The sequence below is a fragment of the Ictidomys tridecemlineatus genome, chromosome 7, assembly GCF_052094955.1.
Source record: "Ictidomys tridecemlineatus isolate mIctTri1 chromosome 7, mIctTri1.hap1, whole genome shotgun sequence".
NCBI lineage: Eukaryota > Metazoa > Chordata > Mammalia > Rodentia > Sciuridae > Ictidomys > Ictidomys tridecemlineatus.
In genome coordinates this window covers 35,757,814-35,780,906 of record NC_135483.1, presented here as the reverse complement: position 1 = coordinate 35,780,906, position 23,093 = coordinate 35,757,814, and the positions used below count along the sequence as shown (strand labels likewise).

The 23,093-nt window shown below is 34.7% G+C and overlaps 1 protein-coding gene across 1 annotated transcript in view; it reads right to left on the bottom strand.

Moving 5' to 3' along the window:
• Rgs22 (regulator of G protein signaling 22) overlaps positions 1 to 23,093 on the bottom strand; it is a 112,284-nt gene that overhangs the window by 12,817 nt on the left and 76,374 nt on the right. Inside the window, exons 15-22 of the mRNA XM_078016868.1 lie at positions 22,817 to 23,011; positions 20,623 to 20,715; positions 17,465 to 17,637; positions 15,991 to 16,153; positions 13,148 to 13,306; positions 9,948 to 10,016; positions 7,280 to 7,441; positions 3,046 to 3,225 (exon numbers count right to left, since the gene is read on the bottom strand). Coding sequence (XP_077872994.1) covers positions 3,046 to 3,225; positions 7,280 to 7,441; positions 9,948 to 10,016; positions 13,148 to 13,306; positions 15,991 to 16,153; positions 17,465 to 17,637; positions 20,623 to 20,715; positions 22,817 to 23,011 — 1,194 coding nt within the window. The remainder of the gene's footprint in view (positions 1 to 3,045; positions 3,226 to 7,279; positions 7,442 to 9,947; positions 10,017 to 13,147; positions 13,307 to 15,990; positions 16,154 to 17,464; positions 17,638 to 20,622; positions 20,716 to 22,816; positions 23,012 to 23,093) is intronic.

Genomic DNA, 23,093 nt, shown 5'->3' with positions numbered 1-23,093 from the left:
ACATTAAGTGATTAATTGTGATATTTACAGAGATAAGAATAGTTGCTCTAATTCCCATGCCAAGTTTTTCCATTAGTTCCAGAGGCATACATTACTTCCAAGAAGGTAGGACTTGACACATCAAATCAAGCCCAACATCGTATGGCTAGGAATGGCCTTTACCTAATGCCCTAAGAAAAATGAACCTCCCATTAGGCACCAAGCCAACTCTTAAGGGAAAAGAAGTTTTTTTTTTTTTTTTTTTACAAAGTAAATACTTCATGGTCAACAGAGTCCTGAATCGGCATATTTCATTGCTCCACTTTTCCATACATGAATGTGATTCATAATTATAAAATCATTCACCCTTTTTAAAGGACAGTTTTGTGACTGAATTCCATAGACTCCTGGGAATGTGATTATAAAATCTGGAGATATTTTATTTGATGAAATTCATGCTTTGAAGAAAATTTCATTTATATTTATCTGCCACTCATTTAATTAGGTAATCCCCTTGTCAATATACTGGTATCACAGTAGCTATATGAACTTTAATTTAATTACTCCTTCTTTTCTGTTCACCAATTTTTGTGCCTACTTCTCCATTCTCTCTCCAAAATCTTAATCATTCCCATCTCTCAAATGTATGTATCTCCATGTAGAAGGCTCTCTAGTAAGTTCACCCAATTAGGACATAATGTTTTACTAGAAGTCATAAAAGCTCTATATTTCCAAAAGATGCAATTAAGATTTTAGGTTAATGCCTATAATTAATAAATGGAATCTGTACCTCCAGAAGGCTAAAAGAAAACCAAATTGTGGGGTAAAGAAAATAATAACTACAGAACTACTCTGCTCAATGCTAGTAGATGAGCAATGGTTTTAGTATGAGTCAAAGGATGAGTGAAAACTTGGCTGATGATGAAATTTTCCAGCCACTGGGCATGGGCAGGAGGGATCATCACAGGTACACTGATGGCCATGCTAAACAGCAGAGTCTTATTTACTACTCAGTCCTTTTGCTCCACTCTGCTGTCATTTCCAATATGATCTTATTCTTCACTGTCATGCCAGATCTCGTCTCACATCGTTCATTCATAAAGTCAAAAAATGTGCCAAGCATTTGGTCCACAAAGGTAAGAAAGAAACATTCCTTGTCCTCAAAAGGCTTACAGCCTAATGGGAAAGTCAGACATGAGGATAGTCACTTGTAGTTTAGTGTGATAAGGGCTCTGACAGGGACAGATACAGGAAGAGAAGAGGATCCAGCACAACACTCAGGAGAGAAGACAGCAAGAGCCATTTCAGGAAGACCAGGGGAGAGGTGGCAGGAAGCGGTAAGAGATGGAGCCAGGCAAGTATGAAGGATGTGGACTTCTTTCTGAGGGCAGTGGAGAGAACAACGGAAACATTTTAAGCAGAGAAGTGACATGATCAGACATATTTTAGAAAGATCGCTCTGTTTGCAGATTGAGTTGAAAGGACTGGAGAGAGCCCAGAGGCAGGGGGTTTTGGTAATTTGATGTGAGACTTGTTACATTTCTGAAGTGTGGTACAGTTTAAGAAAATACAGGTAGAGTGACCGCTGACAAGGAGACAAATGGACACATCTGAGGAAGGGATTAGCTGAGGGAGTAACAAAATGAAGGAGAGGGAAGACATGAAGATGGCAACCAGATACTAGCTGTATACCTGGGTAGGGGTAGGTGGTATGCCATTCTCTGAGCTTCCTTGGGAACAACAGAAGGAATAACAGATTCAGAGGGATGTGGCCCCCAAATAAAGATCCTGTATTTTCAGAGGCTTCAAACTCTATATTTAAGCTATTGCTAGGACTCCATTTTAGGACATCAGATAGAAGTCACAGGCCAGAGGTCACCAATAAAGCTCACTGGCTGCAATTCCTGAAGAGTGTGCCAGAACCAGCCAGCGTCCCTAGCTCCAGGTCTCTAACGCCAGGCTCAAGGTCTTTGAAACAGACTGGCAAGTCCTGTCTGGGGTTGTCAGTACCCCGAGGCGAGGCCAAGCTTTCTCTAAGACCTCTTCATTAACAGATGCTCTGATTCTGGCACCCTGTTTTCTCTATTTCTCTCTAGCACATCCTCAATCATGCCTCTATATTTTTGCCTGTTTAAATGCATATTTTGGATTGTGAGTCCACTTTCAATCCCTTAGAGGACTTAGAACACAGCTGGCTTACAAATGAAAGTTAAGGAATAATGGCCTTTTTCCATGCTCAAGGGCAATCACACTCTAAATCTCTGTTTCATATCACTTAATTCATGACATGGCCTTCCCTATTACCCCTATTATAATTTATTTTTCTTAATCATTTTTTAAGAACAACATCACTAAAAGGCTTTTCAAAATGCAAATAAATTATGTTCACCAAGTCAATGTTTTCTATTATTTATCTTAAAAAGAAGTAACTTGAGCAGGTTAACAGACATGATTTTCCTTTCATGAGTTTGTGTACTTTATGTTGGTTGAATACTTAAATCTCCTCTCACTTATTTTATGAGCTATGTGAATATTCCAATCTTTAAAAATATACAAATCTTGGGACACACATATTTTACACATTTTTGAGGTAGCAGATATTTTAAAAAGAAATATGAATGGTGGGAAAGGAAGGAGGAATTAGCTGGAGTTTTTTTAGTAAATTAGAAATAAAAATGGTAACTACGGAAAGTCAAAGCGTATTATTTAGTTTTATTTGCTATATCTTATCACCAACAAAATAGCACGTGACTTACTATTTTCTTATATTTAAATGGCCTGACAAACTAATTTAAACTAAATTTTAAAATCCCAGTACTCAGAGGATTGAAATCTTGCCAAATATGAATAATGTAAAGGCTTTAAAAGAATTACTTGATTGTCAAAGTATGTTTTAAATATTTTTTTTAGTTTTCAATGGACCTTTATTTTATTTATTTATATGCAGTGCTGAGAATCAAACCCAGTGCCTTGCACATGCTAGGCAAGTGCTCTACCACTGAGCCACAACCCCAGCCCTGTTAATGTATTTTAAAATATGCTTAGCCACATGCCCTGATCTCTTACCTGTGCCTCTCTAAATATATATGGTCCTAACTCCTTCCTGTGTTCAATGATCTTCTGGGCTTGCTCTACTGGAATGTCAATTTGCAAAGCTGGTGGAATGTAAGAATTAATGAAGCAGTTGATGATAGTTGTGATCTTTTTCTGGATGATAGTCTCATCACAATGGGAATGGCACAAGTCCTAAACAAGGAGGAGGAAAGGAAAGACAAAATAATATGTGATTAATGCATTACTAGAACACTTTCGTAGACCTATGTCTGCAAGGTATTTCATTTTAACTTCAGGTTAAGAGGGCACCAGAACATGTCAAGGCTATCATAAAGAAAGAAAGAAAGAAAGAAAGAAAGAAAGAAAGAAAGAAAGAAAGAAAGAAAGAAAGAAAGAAAGAAAGAAAGAAAGAAAGAAAGAAACAAATAAATAAACAAACAAACATAGCTTTTCTTTCTGTTGGATTTGAAGAACCTAAAACTAATACATGCACCTTATATGGGTACAGATTTCATTTAATACAAATCACTTGTTTCTCTAGGCAAAGAAACAGCTTTAATGCCTGCTTTGACTCATTTAATGACTATATATTGAGAGCCTGCTACCTGCCAGACACAGAGCTGAGACTCCAGACACAGCCTATGCCCTTGGAGGGTTCAATCTCTACTGGAGAAATGTGAAAACATGTTACTTAAATTCAGGATAGCTAGTTATGGTATGTTATGGTAGAGGTATATAGAAGATCCATGCAGCATATCAAGAATGGGCATCTAACTCAGGCTACAGGTAGATGCAATAGCTTTCCCTGCCAGGGTGCTTTTTCACCAAATTGACTTGGGCTTAAAAAGGCTAGTGAAGAAAGTGGGCCTGCTGGTGGTGAGAAGGAATGGCATTCTATATTGTTTAGTATGTATATTGTTCCAATTATCCCATCATAATGTCCTCTTCATAAAAAACATAAAAGTAATGCCATCTCTTAAACTGACCCAGTTTTTAAGTCACAAATAGAGAGATATTCTTTTTCTTAATAAAGAGATAACTTAGTCTGAATTATAGCATTTTCCAGCCACAGACATTAGCTGAAATGTTTCCTTCTAGTAAGTTCTCCAGGACTCCAAGAAAGACATCCATCCTACCTACTTCCATAACATCCTGGGCTTCCCTTGCTATTGCCCTAATGACACACTTGTTATTGCCTTATCTACCATCATCTGAACCTCTATTTACATCATGAGTTTGGAGAGAGAAGATTATTTTGATCATGGTTGAATCCTCAGGATATATAACCTGGCCCCAGGTAGGGGCTCAATAAGCTATTTTTAATTTATTTTTCTGCTACTAGAATTAATTTAGTGGGGGTTCTACCACTGAGCTGCATCCCCAGTCCTTGTAATTTTTTTTATTTTTAGACAGGGTCTCACTAAGTTGCTTAGGGCTTCACTAAATTGCCAAGGTTGGCCTTGAACTTGCGCTCCTCCTGAGTTGCAGGGATTATAGGTGTGCGCCACTACGTCCGGCCAGACATTGTTTTCTAAATCAGTTGAAAACAAACAAGTTTGGAAACTTCTAATTCTAAGTCAGAAATTACCTAATATTTATTAAGTGTCCAGTACCTATCAGTCATTGTATTAGCTGTCTTATACATAATATGAAAGAAAAATTCTTGTATCAGTCATGTAAAATTTATGTATGGTTTGGCAAAAGTTATGTGTGAAAAAGCTTAATATAAAACATTATATTGTAATAATGGTTAGCATTTCTATTTAATTTAGCATCACCTTAGAAAAAACATATTTAAATGGCATTTGTTACATTATGGAATGCATTATTTGCCATTACTAGTGGGCTTGTCATATAGAAGAATTTTTTGGTTAGCCCTGATTTTTTTCCTAATTGTCCCACCCTGTCATACCACTAGCCTAGTTAACTGTCATCTATTATGGAAGTCTTGTTAAGTATGTTTCCTTCTAGTAAGTTCTCCAAGACTCCAAGAGAGACGTCCATCCTGCCTACTTCCATAGCATCCTGGGCTTCCTCTGCTGCTGTTGCCAAAATGATAGGCTTATTATTGCTTTGTCTGCCATCGTCTGAACCTCTCTTGCATGAGTTTGAAGAGAGATTATTTTGATCATGGTTGAACCCTCAGGATATATAACCTGGCCCCTGGTAGGGGTTCAATAAATATTTGTTAGATGAAAATGTCTTTCTAATCTTTTCTGTATACACACACACACACACACACACACACACACACACACACACACTCATTTTAGATCAAATCATACTGTTTTCTAGTAGCTACTTTAGAATAAATCAATGATATAAACATGTTTTTCCATCATTGATGATTCTCCCACAGCATGATTTTTACTGGCACAAAGTATTCTGTCGTGGAGATGTTTCATAATTGTAACCAGTGTCCTCTTGTTGTACATCTGGTTCTTTCTGATTTTTTCATGATACAGAATAACATCTGATTAAGCTTATTCCAGCCAGCTCTTTAAATATTACCATAATCACTACTAGGAGACAGTGTTACTTTGAGGTTAAGAACTTAGGCTTTCCCATTGGAATGACTTGTTTCAAATTCCTGCTCTATGATTTAACTAGCTGGTGATGTTGGGAGTTTAACTTTTTGTGTGTGTGCTTTAGTTTTCTCATCTGTAAAATGGTGAAAATATCCTTGAACTCATAGGATACTTGTGAAGAATAAATTCATTATTACATGAAAAACATTAAGACAATATCTGCCAGACAATAAATGTTTAGCAGAGTAAGCCACATAAGATGAGCTCAGTGAAGGCTTTGCACAGTGGAGCCCCTTCCATCTGGCAAGTTCCCTCAAGACCCAGTACAAGGGCCACCACTCCTGCCGAGATCTCCCTGCCCCACCACCCCAGCATTACCTCTGTGCTGCACCTATACCTACTCAGACCCTGGCAACACACTGCGCTCCCTTTCCAGACACAAATGAGATGCTTCTCAGAGGAATGGATTTATTCCCATAGCGTGATTTCTAATTTTATAGTGTATTTTAAAATATAGCCACCAAGTACTCTTAAGTCCTTCATGCCATACTGCAGAAAAGATACTAAAATGGAGACTAAGGGCAGCCAAACACTAAGAGTGGCTTCTATGAGTCCAGGTTCTTTTCTAATACTTTTTTTTTTATAAGGTTTACCTCATTCTTCTTGTCCCAACAGTCTTGGGCTTATTCATGTTCATATTCACTTTAAGATAATTCTGCCCACCCTGCTCAAAAATTGCCTGTGTGGAAAGCAAACTCTACCTCCTGTCTAATTCTCAAAAATTTTATTTGATATGATTGTTGGGAAACATTTTGAAAAAACTTCTCAATTTTTTTTTCTGTTACAACCTAAACTGAGAATAGTACAAAACCAGAAAAAGGTAGAAAAAAGTTTCATGGTATGTTGGAGAAAGCATGAATTTTATTGAACAAATATTATGCAACTGTATTAGTGTTGCATGATACAAACTTACATTATAGACCAACTGAAAACACTGTACTCTTGAATTCTATTCAATTTTTATTCCCCACTCTTACAATGAGATAAAATAGGCTGATTACAAGAAAATAAGCCTACACCCCTGGGAGCATTTAAACAGAGGCTGGATACCTCTTAAGTATTTTTAGACAACATTTCTCTGTTCAAGTCTAGACAATATAATATATGATTCCATTAAACACTTTAATCTGCAAATAAACTATCTGTGTGTCTAACCCCTTATTCTCTTATTTATTTTGTTAAGAATTTGGCCTTTCTTTCTAATAGAAAAACCTTTCTCATCTGTGGTTTATCTATAAAGCGATATCTCTGATTACAATTGTTATAAATTTAGTTGGGAGGAATTCTTATAAAGGGGTATTGGCTATATGGATATCTTAAGGGAAAAATGTGTATGGCACACATATACACACACACACATATGTAAGATAGAAAAATTCAGTTAAAACTCTCTTCAGGAAGGTACTCATTGTATAATACATGCTAATGCCTTAAAAAAACCTATTACTACCATTTTAGGACTCACTCTTCATGATATAATAGTAAGTGTATCTAGACAATGAGTAATAAGCACCTCAGTATTTAAAATTGGGATGAAGAAGATGGCAAAATTGAGATCTTATACAAATCTTGTCTAGAGAGTTATAGTTAGGAATTTGATATGTTAATGCATTTCCTCTTCAAAAAGAAGTGGTTTTCCTCAGCTTCCAATACGATACCTTATATTTTTGTACTTCTTGCCAAAAGAGCACCCCGTTTTCTAGTAAATCTCCCTTTAGAGCCACAAAACGTTGGAACTGTCTTGCAATAACTGGATTCAACAATGCTTTACGAAAAGCAATAATATCACTCCATGAAGATATCCATTTACTCTCCACTGGCTGTGCAAAACAGAATACAGAAAATTAACTGTGCTCTAAAAAGTAGAAAAGTCACCAAGTAGGCTAAATTACTGATTTTTATCTCCTTTAATTTTGGCTGTTGAAATTCATGTCATGTATACCATAGAACTGGACAACTCCCCTCCCCCGCTCTCTTGTCTCCTTTATATTTTTATGGCATCATGTTTTTTAAAGGTAGAGGGAAAAGGAAATGACTAGTTGACTTAGAACACATGGCTACATAGAGAATGTTAAAACACTGCAACTTGGCAACCCTGCCTGTCGGGGGGTGGTAAGAGTTCGGCACTCAAACACAACATGATAATCTTAATGTCATGATTAGATATTACTCCGTTATTTATTTTACTATTACATAGTTTTCCTGCCTTTTAAAAAGTAAAAGCTGTGTAACACTTAAGAGTTTCTAATTTTTTAAAGATATCAATTGAACTTCACTATAATTATATCCTGAAAGCTCATGGTTTTAGGCAGAACATCTTCATATTATTTTAATAATAAATTATGACTAATAATCAATAATTATAAAAACAAGTAGTAAGTAACTTTTTTAAAATAATAAAGTTTCTCTGCTGAGGATTTGCATCATGCAACATGAAATCCAGAGGCACCCATGGAGCATTTTTAACCTACATGTATTTTATATCTTCACAATTTTGAAATATAACATGTCTCCTCCTTTTACTTTGATTATTTAAAATCACATATTCAATTCCCTTTACTCTCTCAGATTAAAAAACATAAGAAATGGGTTTTATTGAATTTGATGAATAGATTTTAATTTTATTGAAGTTCCCCAGAGTTGATGATAGTGTACAACCATACAAGAAAGCATCATTTCCAAGGCACCATTTTAGATGGACTTACAAATTATATTAATGATTAAATTTCAAGAAAAATATTTATCACTGACAAGGCACAAAATTAATTCCTTGGGGAAAAAATCATATGTGACCATCAATACAAATGTTTAAGTGCCATGGGAATACAAAGATAAGAATAACTGGGGCTGGGGATGTGGCTCAAGCGGTAGCGCGCTCGCCTGGCATGCGTGCGGCCGGGGTTCGATCCTCAGCACCACATACAAAGATGTTGTGTCCACCGATAACTAAAAAATAAATACTAAAGTTCTCTCTCTCTCTCTTTAAAAAAAAAAAAAGAAGAACTAATTCTGCATGGAAAAGTGAAGCCTTTAGAGAGCAGGGCTTGAAGATGACATCTGAGTTAGAACTGAGGGGTGAACACATTTCCAGGCAGTCTGGATGGGTGGTGGTGCCATTAACCCAGATAAAGTGCATAGATGTCTATCACTGCTTTAGTGAGGCACATGCCATGGTCTCTGGACAAAAACTTAAGTCCCTTACCATCTGGTCCATATTAAAATTATAGCCCCATAAATAGAAACAACTATGGATTAGACTGGGATGTTTATTTAAAACCCACTCAACAAATACTGTTTTAAGACCTGCTTCTTAAGATACTAAAACTTAGTAATTTAACTAAAACCCATAATTTAACTAAATAGAAAATAATATAATATATAAGGCACAATAACATAAAATATAAGCTCATTCTACTTAGTATTCCAACTAAAAACAGAAAAAAAATCAAACATTTTAAAAAATTATTTCCGTTCAAGAGGAAATCCAGGAAAGAGCATCCTAACAGACACATGCACTCCTCTAACATTTGAATAAATTTTTATCTTTGTTGGTTTGCAGGGGGTCACCTGGGCCTAGTGTGGCCTTCTATCATGACCTGTAGAAGAATAAATACACATAAACTTGTAGGCTCAAAGGGATGACTATGTTCATGATGCTTATAAGACGCAAAATGGGCAATTACTAATAAGGTATCATTAGAGTGGGTTTAATAATCACTGAAATGATAGTATCTTAATTCTTTTAAAGCTAAACTTATTCTAAATAAAGGGGATAATGTAAAATGTCTAAACTTGCTGATCCCATTGTATACTATTCTTTTTGTATAATCTACTCTCAAAAATAAACAAACTACCATATGCTAGAAACAATAGCTTGTCTCAATAAATCCATCACAATCAGAATATATGTATATATACATATATGTGTGTGTGTATGTACACACACATATATATATGTGTACATATATGTATATATGTATGTGTTTTATATATACATATATATGTATGTATATGTTCATATATAAATACACACACAAACACAGAGTATGTGTGTGGGGACCAAACCCAGGGCCTTGTGCAAAAACAAAACAAAATAAAACATCATAGTTAAAGGACACACTGGTCAAGGAATTCTTAAGAAGAGAGCTCTAGCAGAGTCATACTTGTGCCAAAATTCCATCTGCTAAGTAAGAACAGTTACCAGCAATCGGTTGGTGGTTCAGAAAGCAGTGTCTTTGATGAAGGTTTTTGAACATGAAGAGGAAGGAAAAATAATAATTTAGAAGGAGTGGAACTTAGAAGAGGAGGAATATAATGATCACTTGCCTTCCAGATCCCGATTTTCCTTTCATGCTTCTGTAGTAAAAGCTCATCTGCTATGTCTTTCATCTGTACCTAAAAACAAAACCAACGATTTTATCCCCCTTATTCAGAATGTCCAGCTTTGAGAATGAGGCAAAGGTCAGGTTGGATAAGAGATGGAGTCATTCAGGCAGAAGAGGATCAATTAGAAATAAAAGCCCTGTAGTCAGGTTTCTAGGTGAGCCACTCATTCTCAGAACAGTTTCCTTATCTGCAAAATAGAGATTACACCCAACCACAATCCCCTAAATGCAGGATTATTTTATTTTGGCTCACATAAAAACTGAGTTTGGAGCGAAAATTTTAGCTCCTCAGATTTTTGTGCTATTTCCATGTACTTTTCAACAATTAATTTTAGAAGAGTCCCAAATTTACTCCTAACACAGAGAAAAATACAGTAGATCCCTTCGGCCCTCCCTATCCATTGGTTACTCATCCGTGGATTCAACCAACCTCAGATTGAAAATATTCAGAAAAAAATTACGTATGTACTGAATAAGCATAGACTTTTTCCTTTTTATTCCCCACAATACAGTATGACAACTATTTACCAAGTATTTATGTTACCTTAGAATGTTTTAAAAGTAATTAGTAGTGAATTAAAATCTATTGGAGGATTGGGTCATATACAAATGCTACATCATTTTATATGAGGGACTTGAGCATCAGCAGATTTTTGGTATCTAAGGGAGTCCTAGAAATAGTACTTCATGGATACTAAGAGACAACTGTGTTTCTTGGGGTTATTGTCTCTATATAATATTTTCCCTTTCTGGGAATTGCTCCTGTCAAATCTGTGCTCTTTCTCCCTACCTTCCTACCCATAGCAGATAGATCCAAGAGTAGATCTAGAGAAACAAGGACTAGGACCAGTTGGGCTAAACTGTTTGAACCCCAAGGCCTTGTGCATGCTAAGTAAGTACTCTGCCACTGAGCTACATCCTCAGGCCCAAGTCTTTTTAATAGCCACACTTTGGAGAAAAGATCTGAGAACTCTTGTGGATTCCTGGGGCTGTCCTCTCCTACATCTTTTCTGAAGGGTGGGTGTTAACTCTTTCCCTAAGTTGTGAGATGCACCAGCACCATTTGATAATAAATTCTCAGCCCTCCTTTCTGTCTTTGGCTTAAGGTTGCCAGAATCAGTTTATTTTGCTGACCACCCAAAGAATGCTAAGTCAGGAAATGACTACAAGTTACGATAAAATTACTGTGGTAAACATAATGAGAAAATGTGGTAAATAATATTAGTTACCCAAATGTGCTTTTTCTTGGCTTTGTTTAGTGAATTGGAGTTTCCCCGAAGAAAAGGGAACAAGGAGATTTGAGTTTTCCCAAAGTTTATTTCCAGGAACTTTTTGCCTGAAACAAATTGGCTCTTTTTCTCTATACTATAAATTTTGTGCTCCCAGATGTACTGCTTTTTCCCTAAGTTGCTCTGCTCGAAAGTCTACAGACATTTTCAGATAAGTAGACCTCAAAGTGTTTAATAAATTGAATACAATACAGAGAAAAGCTTTTTCAGGTTCTTCCTGATCAGTATTAATGCCATATGTCTTTTAGTCCAAAATTACATGTTTTCCAACCCTTCTATTATTTTTGTAAAGATCAGTCTTGCCTGCTTTTAGGAATGCTAATGACGTTTTAAGTGATCAAAGTAATACTTGGTCATATAAAATAAAAATAAAACAAAGCAAAAAAAAGCTCCACTTTATAAAGTAAAAATCCTTCTTACTCCTCAAACCCATTCCCAGAGGCAGGTCCTTTTAGACTTTTTTCATAAGCATAAGCAAAAAGATAGGCAGTGTGTTAGCTTTGCATTGCTGTGACCAAGTGCCTGATGAGAAGAACTTAGAGGTGGGAGAGTTTATTTGGAGCTCACTCTTTCAGAGGTTTCAGTCCACAAATGGCTGACTCCTTTCCTCTGGGCCCAAGGTGAGGCCAAACATGGTGCGGGGAGGGCATGGCAGAGGGAAGCTGCTCAGCTCAAGGCAGCCAGAAGCAGAGAGGAGGAGGAAGGGGCCGCAGGGAAGATGCACCCTTCCAGGGCATGCCTCCGGTGACCCACCTCCTCCAGGCAAGCCCCACTGGCCTACAGTTAGTCCATTCAAACTAGAATGGACTGATTCAGTTACAGTTCTTGTAATCCAATCATTTCACCTCCAACATTCCTGCATTAACAGAGGAGCTTTGGGGGACACCTCAGATCCAAATCATAATAGGTAGCTAGAAGGTTGAATGGAAAGATAAGTATACAGACAGACAGATATGTATATATACAGATATAGAGATGGAAGAAGATATAATAGAATTATTCTCCATATATTTCTCTGCTTGTTTCAATCAATAAATAACATTTCACATCAATACATGTAGAAATCTCAAGTTTATATTTTCATCTCATTTTTATAATCTTATTTTATATGGAAATCCGAATAGTTTTCCATAGTGTGAAATTATTGTAACTCAACTATTTTCCCATATGGTATTACAGTGATGTCTATATATCCTTGCCCATTTGTGTGAGGACTTAATAGTATTAAAAATAGCAACTATAGGGCTGTGGGTTGTGGATCAGCAATAGAGCACTCGCCTAGCACATGTAAGGCACTGGGTTTGAGCCTCAGCACCACATAAAAATAAGTAAATAAAATAAAGATATTGTGTTCATCTACAACTAAAAATATTTTTTAAAAGCAACTATATTAATAGGTAACATTTGATGTTTGTTGTATGATCAGCCCCGTGCTAAGAAACTAACCATATTAATTTCATTTCATTTTCACAAATACCTTATGAAGCAATTACTATTATTAGTTCTATTTAAAAAGATGTTTTTGGTAGTTGTAGATGGACAGAATATTTTTATTTTATTTATTTTTATGTGGTGCTGAGGATCAAACACAGTGCCTCATGCATGCTAGGCAAGCACTCTGCCAGTGAACTACAGCCCCAGCCCCTGTTAGTTCCATTTTTCAAATGAGAAAACTAAATTTGTGAAACTTAAAAGTGGTACAATTAATATGTGGCAGTATTGAGAATAAAATCTTGGAAGTCTGACTCCAGACTTTGAACCACACAAGTACAGTGGCTGGTTCAGCAGGTAAGCATGTGAGGTTTTGACAGGCACTGTCAATTGCTACTCAAATAATATACAAATTTCATACCTTAATCTTTTGACGGGCTGCAAACTGCTCACTTGCAAGGAACAATGGCAACCACACATTTTCTAGCCTGTTTAGGACATGCTTCTGAATTTCAATTAGAATAGACGCATCAAGCTGCTCATGGAGAATCTTCCCCCAGCCACCACTTAAATGCATTATCTAAGAAAATAAAAAATGAAACAGTAACTACAAACTTGTGCTTTGTCAAATAACGCTAAGATTCATTCATTCATTCATTCACTCCAAACTATTGCAGTAAACTTTATAGGTACCTCAAATTTTTCCAAGTTTTTGTTTTCTGGCTATAATGTATAAAGGAATGACAGACAACTCCCTTAATGTCAACAAAGAATGGTTGTTTGTATGGTAGTTGTTCAAGAAGTATGATTTTGCTTACTATAAAATAAAATGTGAAGAACACAGGGGTAGTTTCTTTTTCCAGTGCTGGGGGATTGGACCCCGGGTTTTCTACATACTAGGCAAGCACTGTACCACTAAGCCCCATCCCCAGCCCCAGGGGTGGGATTTTTATTCTGTATTATCACAAGCACAGGCATCAGTATCTTCAATTATGAAATGAGAGCATTCATCTGTTAGCTTTCTAAGTTCTCTTCTAAGCTGAATATTCTATGAATTTGTGATTCTAGTCAAATCGAGCCATTTCTTTTTTGAAAAAGGAAAATGAAGCATTAATTATTTTAGAAGTAGCCTTGACTCAGACATTATAAATACTCCATTACCAACAAACTTTGAATGGGGACAGCAGGATGACAACAGTGGTAGTTATATAGGGCTGTTTTAACAAGTCTCAGAAGAAAGTAGGCAATAGGAAGTAGAAAAATGCCATATTTGACAGATAATAGTGTTGCATAAGTGGCACCGATCAAAAACAATTACTCTGTGGCCCCAATCTTCCTGTAGCATAATTATTGGCCTCAACAACCCACTAATGGCTATTTCCTGCTATAAATTATTCTATTCTCTACCTGTTTCTGTCTACATACTGCTCAAAATTTCTGGATTGCTGACTGGAACATTCATCCTCTTTATTTAGTTCTCCTTTGATTAGTCATGTTAGTAAATGATTAATAAATTACTAATATTGTTTTATAAAGAGAAATCCTTCTTAGTCCTTTTTTAATAATAAATAATAATATAATCAAATAATAAACAATCAAATAATAATATCGTTCTTACATTAAAAAAAGAAAAGATTACCTTGCTAATAAATAACTGAAATTATGACTGGCGTGATCTTTATAAAAATATGATTTAGACAGCCTCAAGTATAAAATAAGTAATTAAAAATGTAAGGATGAGGTTGGGGTTGTGGCTCAGTGGTAGAATCACTTGCCTAGCATGTGTGAGGTACTGGGTTTGATTCTCAGCACCACATAAAAATAAATAAATAAAATAAAGATATTGTGTCAATCTTAACTAAAAATACTTATAAAACAAAACAAAAAATGTTATGATGAAATGAAGCAGAGTCACTGGAAAAATTCTGAGGCAAGCACCAGGATTTGCTATGATAGCCATGAGGTCATATGTGCTATGGAAGGTTCACACAGTAGCATCAGATACCATGAACCCTCACGCGATATAGCACAAACCAAATAGAAAACAAATGTTTTCCATCTACTTATTTCATAGTTGTGCTTATTGAGATACCCAAGCACTTTTGCTAATATGTCCCAGATTTGTATCTCAGGGAACTAACAGCAAGACAGTTTTGTCAAAGCTGCTTAATTTTAGAATTTCTTCTCTCTTTTACTCCCAAAGACTTGTTTCTTCCATCCCCACCAAAGCTACAGCTTCTTAGTTTGGATTACTCTATTCATGAGTGTCTGTTCATTTTTCTTTAATTCAATAAATTTAACATTAATCTGAATTTGTATCTTATAAATGTGCACCATTAGGACAGACATCCTTTTAAGCTTCTAAAATACATAATCATATGGTATATATTTGATCTTTAGGTAGTGATGAAGAAATAACAAATTTCAAACTAAATAAATTATAATACCTAACTTTTTATATTTTAAAGGCATAAAAATTGAGACATGGGTCCAAAGAAATACTTTTTATTAAGGTATTTGTTTTTAATGTATATAGATTTTGCCTCCCTTTGATTTATATCACTGAGCACTTATACCCATTGCTGAATCCCAACCCGAGGTGTGTGTTTGCTCTAAGTCTAATAACGCTATTGTTATTAATGAGTTGTGACTAAAATCTATAGGACTTTGGTATAACAAAATCGTCAAACCTATGTTCTTAATCATTGAAAATAGTTTCTGGGGACACTGTAAACAGAATTTTCAAAGATCAGTTATGATTGGAATAATAACAATTAAGAGGAAAGAGAGATTAGTTTAATGGTTGACGATGGCTGTCTTCCTGAATGTTGAGAGATGCAGGGAATTTGTCTATCTTGTTCTCCCTTTTGTCCCGAGCACCCAGCACAGTCTGGCATATCAAAGGCATTCATATTTGGTGAATGAATGAATGAATGAGAAATTCAAGTACAATAGGTATAAAGCTGTAATTGTATCCCTAATTTTCTGAGCAATGTTCTTAATATAGACCTACATGAATTAAAGTTCTTTTCAACCTGTAATTTACTTTTAGTAACATATTCTTGTAGTATGCAATACTTGAATGAATTTTAAAAGCATTAATGTATAGAATTGTAAATACCTAAATAAATGAGATACCAAAAGTGTTTAGCATATGCCATAAAAGCAAAACAAAAGGAAAAAAAGACTGTCAGGTTGTTGGCAAAAAGAAATAAATGACTGTTTTTCATACTTGAAATAAAAAACAGATTTACATGCTGATACCTGGTTTTGCTGATATGGAGTAGCTGGGCTGTTGGGTCCAAAGAAATACTTTTTATTAAGGTATTTCTTTTTAATGTATACAGATTTTGTCTCCCTTTGATTTAGATCACTGTAAGTTATTCTTCGGAACTGCTCAATGTCTATCCAGCACATAAGATCCATGCTAAAATGAAAACAAAGAAAAATAGAGCCTTTCTTGTTTATTTCTCTAAATTCTACTAAACACTAAACAAGTTGCTGTTTTGACAGATTCAGAAAGCGGCTGTCTTGACTAATGAGCACAATGGGCTACACCTATGGAACTGATGAGCACACTGTCACCTCTTGCCTTCCTATGCAGTTATCTTGACTATTATAATCCTAATCCTGGCTAAACAAATGAGTGATGAAAAGGAATACTGGGACCAGAAAAAATACCGCTCATCAATAGTGATGGGGTCTTCCATGAATGATGGAATAGGATCATCAATTTCAAATTTGGAGAATTGTCTGTATACGACATGTCCATTTGACAGAAGGCCAAATTTAGAAAACTTCACCCACAATGAAGGGCAACTCTATAGAGTGAAATTTGGCACCCAGTTCTAACCAGTTTCTATTAACTTGAGAGAAAACAATACGATCAATATTTCATTTTATTACAGGTAAATGTTATAAGTTTCCAAGATTCTGTACAAAACCACAATGTTTCCTTTATATATTATATAGTTGTGCTTATTGAGATACCCAAGCACTTTTGCTAATAAGTCCCAGATTTGTATCTCAGGGAACTAACAGCAAGACAGTTTTGTCAAAGCTGCTTAATTTTAGAATTTCTTCTCTCTTTTACTCCCAAAGACTTGTTTTTTCCATCCCCATTATTTCCATTAATAAATTGTAAAATATTCTAGTAATTTAAATAGCTAGCTGGGCATGGTGGCACACACCCATAATCCCAGGAGTTTGGGAGGCTGAGGCAGGAGGATCACAAGTTCAAAGCTAGCCTCAGCAATTTAGTAAGACATTAAGCAACTTAGTGAAACCCTGTCTCAAAATAAAAAATAAAATGGCTGGCATGTGGCTCAGTGGTTAAGCACCCCTGGGTTCAATCCCTGATATCAAAATAAACAAGAAACTTAGTGAAATGTAAAAATGTAAAAGAAATACTTTCCAGAAATTATAATTGAAGTACTTGTCTAGAGAAATGCAAAATAAACAGCAGAAAAGAAAAAGTAGAAGGTACTAGTGGTGTTTTAAGTTAGGCAATGCTGAAAGTATAAATATTGTGTAATCACTTAAAATAACATTTTGGAGTTTGCTACAATAAAATGCATTCCAACAAAAAAGTAATCCATACAAATTTCAGATGATTATGCTTAACAGTGACATGGGTAAAAATCTAACACTATTATAATATGTTGAATCAAAACCAGTGGCTAAGAAAAAATGATGTGTTAAGTAAGGAATACATTAAAAAATGGTTCTGGTTCCTCACCTTGAAGAATGAGCCTCAAGAAACTGACGAAAATGTTCAAACTCCAGTTTGTTGTTCAGCAGATCATTAAAACGAAAATGCTTGTATTCTTCAGGAACATTATTCCAATATTCTGTTTCTTTATAGACATTAGAGAGTGATAAAACACTAGTTCCAGTTTCACCAGTGGTGCCCTAATGACATAATACTTTGCATAAATATCTCTTAAATGCAACAAACTATTGGCAATTTTCATTGGAGAAATTGAAAGAAAAATCAACAATTAAGCCGAGGCTTTTTAATAGTGGTAGAAGTAGATAAAGAATCTAGGTGATTAAGATTCTTATTCTGTTCTTTTTTACTCCATTCTTTTCTTAATATGAATATTCAGTAAACATTCACTATATACAAAGCACTTATTTTTAAAATATTAATTTTATTATACTTTCTTAGTATAGAAGTAATGTCTTTTGGAGTAAAAAGAAAAAAACCACCAATAGTAATAACATTAGAGATAGCCACCATTAATATGCTTTTGTATCATTCCAGTCTTTTTTGTATATTACATGTAGTTTATTAAAAATGAAGGTTGTGGGCTGGGGATACAGCTCAATTGGTAGAGTGCTTGCCTTGCATGCACTAGGCCCTGGGCTCAATCCTCAGCACCACAAACAAATAAACAAAAATGAAGGTTGTAATTTGGTTCTTTTTCTAAACAATAAATCATGAACATAAAACACTCTTCTATAACACAATTTTTAAAAGTTACAAAGCAATAAAAGATACTTGTCTAATAGTGTGTCCTTCTAATGTAATCACCTTCCTATACATATTTACCTAAAATTACATTTTTAGGTAATTTTAAGACATCTGATGTTTTGTGGATAGTTTACAAGCTATAAAGTGCAAAGAGACAGGCTTATTCTTCAAAAATTCCTTCTTCATATAATTCCTTACATAATTAATTTATCTTTATATGTGCTATTGAAAGTGTTTGACCATGAGATAAATTACTAATATTTAAAGAATTAACTTTCTTTCTGTAGAAGGATTATGGAAAGTGTTAACAATTTTTAGTTCATGAAGTTTAAAATAAAACTTTAAAATGTGACAACTTTATGGATTTTTATGTATACTTCACAAGATAGTAATCAGTATTCTGGGTCCCTTATTTTTCCAACTGAATTTCATGATTGCATGTCCTAGTTCTATGAAGAATGACATTGGGATTTTAATAGGAATTGCATTAAATCTGTATATGCTTTAGGTAAATTTGACAATTCTGCCTATCTAAGAGCATGGGAGGTCTTTTCATCTTCTAAGGTTTGATTCCTAAGTTGTTTTTTCTTTTTCTTTTCTTTTTTTTTTTTTTTTTTGAGGCTATTGTGAATGGGGCAGTTTTCCTAATTTCTCTTTCAGTAGATTCACCCTGATATATAGGAACAAATCTAATTTATTTGTGTTAATTTTATATCCTGCTACTTTGTTTAATTCATTTATGAGTTCTAGAAGTTTTCTGGTGGAAATTTGGGGGGCCATATATGCAGTGGCACTTACTAATTGTTTAATCTGAGCCTCTTTTTCTTAGAACTCTACAATGTCAAAACAGTCCTTTGTTCTTAGTTTATATGTGTAAAATTTTATTTAAGAGAACTGGGGACATTTTATTTCTTTCATAAAAAACAAAGGACTAGAGGCAACCATGAGAAAATGTTTACAAAAACCACTTCTGGCTGTTGGGAACAACAGGTGTTTATTTTGGTTTGAGGGGTGTTTTATTTGTTGTTTGTTTGTTCTGTTTTCTTAGTACATAAAAAAGTACTTGGGGCTCTACTGGTTACAGCAAATTATCACCTATATGAAACAAGTCTCCAGAAGGATTTGTGAGTGTATTTTCTGTCCTAAGAGAAGCACTTTAAGGAAAAAGTTATCAAGTATCATAACTGAATGCAGAGCTGAATAAAAATGTTAGATAAAATGTTTAGATAAAAATGTTTGAAAATACTCTGAACATGAAAGATGCCAAACTGGGAATCTTCCTACAAACAAATATGAAAATTTGTTAAAAACAATTTTTCATCTTTGAGAGTTGGGGTGGAGGGACTTAAACAACCACAGAGGAATGCTTTATTAGAAAGCCAATAAAGAAATTTAACACACAGAGGCAGTTGACACATATATATAAACTGTACAGTTATTCTTCAGATAATTTTGATTTTTTATTGTTTCAGTATTCTCATCTCCATTATTGATTTCCGTTGCTTAATCTCAAGAAATAAAATTTTTCAGCATAGAAAAATAATAAACAGTAATGTCTCAAATAGAGAATTTCTAATTTACTAAAGCAACTATTATAAAGTTTACATTTTAAAATGACAATTGTTTTTGTAAAACTTTATTGTATAAGAATAAAAATTGTAGGTAGATTCAGAGAAGAAAGTGAAAAATCACCACTCAAAACTATTGTTAACATTTTGGTGAATATCTTTCCAGACATCTCCTTTTGCATGTATGCATGTAGAAATGCATATATGATTTTTACATCAATAGGATCAGCCCATACCATTGTTTTTGATCCATACATTTTTATATTATAGTATGTCCTTGACCTTTTCTAGGTCAATTAAGTGTCATTTCTATGTAGATGCACACATTTAAATTTATGATTGTGTGGATCTATCATGGTTTATTTAGCCAATGCAAAAGTTGCATATTTATAAGTCAAAATAACACTTTAATACCCTAGTCAATTCTATGACATTTTTAACCAATTTCCCCAATTCCTTTTCATATTTTTCTTTGTTGTTTGTCTATTGCTGTCACACTACCATTTCTTAAGTCAAGCAAATACAAAAAAATAACCAATATATTTCAAAGTACTGAAATGTGGCTTAAAAGCTCAAGTTTCCAGTCTTAGCTAAGTCAAACAAATGGCTTGTCTCCCTATTCTACTTTATCTGCTTTGTTTTTCTGGCTCTTTTGTTAAATATAATGTGATACCAGTAAAATGCAATGTGCTAGGCAAAAAAAAAAAAAAAAAAAAAACAGCAGGAAAATGATGTGGCCTGTCCTCATTTTATAAGTACATGATCTCCTCAATGTAAGATCTAGCCACCAACATATAAAGTAACCCTCTCAAGGATAAAAGGCTAGTTTTTCTCTGTAGAGAGTTATCTTACCTCATCTTTCTTGTGAAGGGTCTCTTTATGCAAAGCCCGTAGCTTTCGGAAGCATGAAGAGTCTAGCTGCCGAGTTTCTTCCACCAGTTCCACCTAAAAAAATAATAATTATGAAGCTTGTAACATCAACAGAATGTACATTATGAAAGAGTGTGGAGCACAATGCTCAATTTCCAAAAACAGTGAGCTAAAAAACAAGCATGAGTGCCAACAAAGCAAGTTATTTTGGAGGCAAAAGTGGAAGATTAACATAGTTAAAAATATTAACTACAGCAAAATCACACTTCACATGCATGCAATAAAAACTGCAGACATTTTTATGTAATGATATAAGGCTGCTGATGATCATGCCTCCTTTTTGAACATCCCATGTAGACTAACAAACAATGTAAATATGTTGGTCACATTTCGAGTTTATATTCAATGTAACAGGATAATAGTCACGAAGGCAGACACTGCTAGCTTTAGGAACCAAATAATTCACAAGAGAACAAGAAATGACTAGACTCCATATTGTTATTAGTCTGGGTGCAAAGGCTTCATGGTTGTTGCAAAAGATAAGACAATCATTAAATTAATTTTCATAGCAGGTCTCAGTATTCAGAGCATGATTCTATGTAGTCAGGAGAACAAAATCACTGTGTCTCTATTGCAGGGAAAACCTGGTTTGGTTAACTACTTCCTAGAGAACTTTCTGAATTTAATAGCAAGCTTGGGTAGTCTGCTTGAGTATCCTTTTTAGGAAAGAGTCTACATAATAAGAGTCATCTGGGCTTTTAGAGAAGTTCTCTGGACTAAATTTAAGAAAGTTTCTGGGACTAAGAAAGAGATTCATTTTTTCCATATATTAAAAATAGGATGTAGGGCTGGGGCTGTAGCTCAGTGGCAGAGTGCTTGCCTAGCACATGTGAGGCACTGGGTTTGATCCTCAGAACCACATAAAAACAAACAAATAAAATAAAGGCATTTTGTCCATCTACAACTACAAATATATAAATAAATAAAAACCAGTATGTAATTTGTCCTGTATCATTGCTAATGTCGAAGATTTGGGGTTTGGGGAAGTTAGTTATATTCCAAATCTTTTTTACCACTGCAGGATATCCTATACAATACCCTTCCTCTACCCAATAGAGTACAGATTTTAAAAATTGATTAGAGAGAACTTTTTTAGATTTTATAATCTTCTAATTTTCCTAGTTAGTATATATATTTCTGTAGTAGAAATGATGTTATGCTAATTTTTCAGAGAAAAATCAGAAGTGAAAAAGAGAGAAATCAGGAGTGAAAAATCTATTTTCGTTGTTGAATTTAGTAAATCTCAAGCTTGTCCAGTATAGTTCCATTCAAGGTGCTTTGGTATTAATTTTACCATCATCACCTAACTTACCCCTCCTGATTGAAGACATGACTATCTAACAAGTTGCTGAGTGAATATGAATAAAGAATAGCAGTAAAAAGCAGAGTTCCACCTTAAATCACCTCAAGCATACAGTGCATGCATTAACTTAACATAAGAATATCTAAGCATGGTTTTAATTTGTGATTCAAAATAAATATTTAAAGAAAATTCCTCCACTCACCAATAAGAATAATGAAAATGTTCAAGTACCAAAAATTAAAATAATCTTTTTTTGGAATTAAAAAAAAGTGTGTTGAAATTTTTATCTAACAAAACACTCTGACCTAAATATCTGGGGATGCTTTAAAATAGAAGCACTGAAGTCAAAGGACCTGCTTTTCACAATACTAGGAAACATTTATACTTTCCATGGGTATAATATTCATATAACTCATCGAGCATTAAATGAAACAGGCTTTTTCCCTTAATCAGAATTAAGGCCACTGCTGAGACATGACAAGATGGGACAAAGCTAGTATGTTACCATGAATCTTTTGCTGCTTCACAGAAAATCAGAACTCAAATTTCTCTCTTCTGACATATTTGTACAGGGAACAAAAAAAATGATAGAGATTTTAGTATTTTTGTTAGGAGACAAGAGGGAAATGGCACAAAATTAAGTTAATAAAATATTTTCCCTGCCCAACTTTGGAACCACACAAATCTTAACTCTAAATCTGGGGCCCATGTGAGTTCTTTTTTTCAGTTTTTCTCTTGTGAGTTAGCCATGTTGCTTATCATTAGTTGTGTAGTAAAATGGAAAGGTTCACACCTTTATCAGAGCCACAATACCTCTCTGTAAGTAGCTTGGTCTGACCTCATCATCTTGGTCCAGGGCTCCAGAAGGAGGAGGAGGATGTACTCTTCTGCTGTGTCAAAGAGGTCTTCAAATGGTGGTTGTATTTTCTTGTAAATGTCTCTCTTCTTTTCCTGCTGGAGTCCAATGTCAAGAGTGGCCGATGGAGCAACATATGTGGCAAAAATATACTAAGGGAGGATGGGAAGGAATGAGAGGATATTGGGAGAAACCACAGTGGTTAGCATCCTCAGCAAAGGCGTTTAAAAAGCA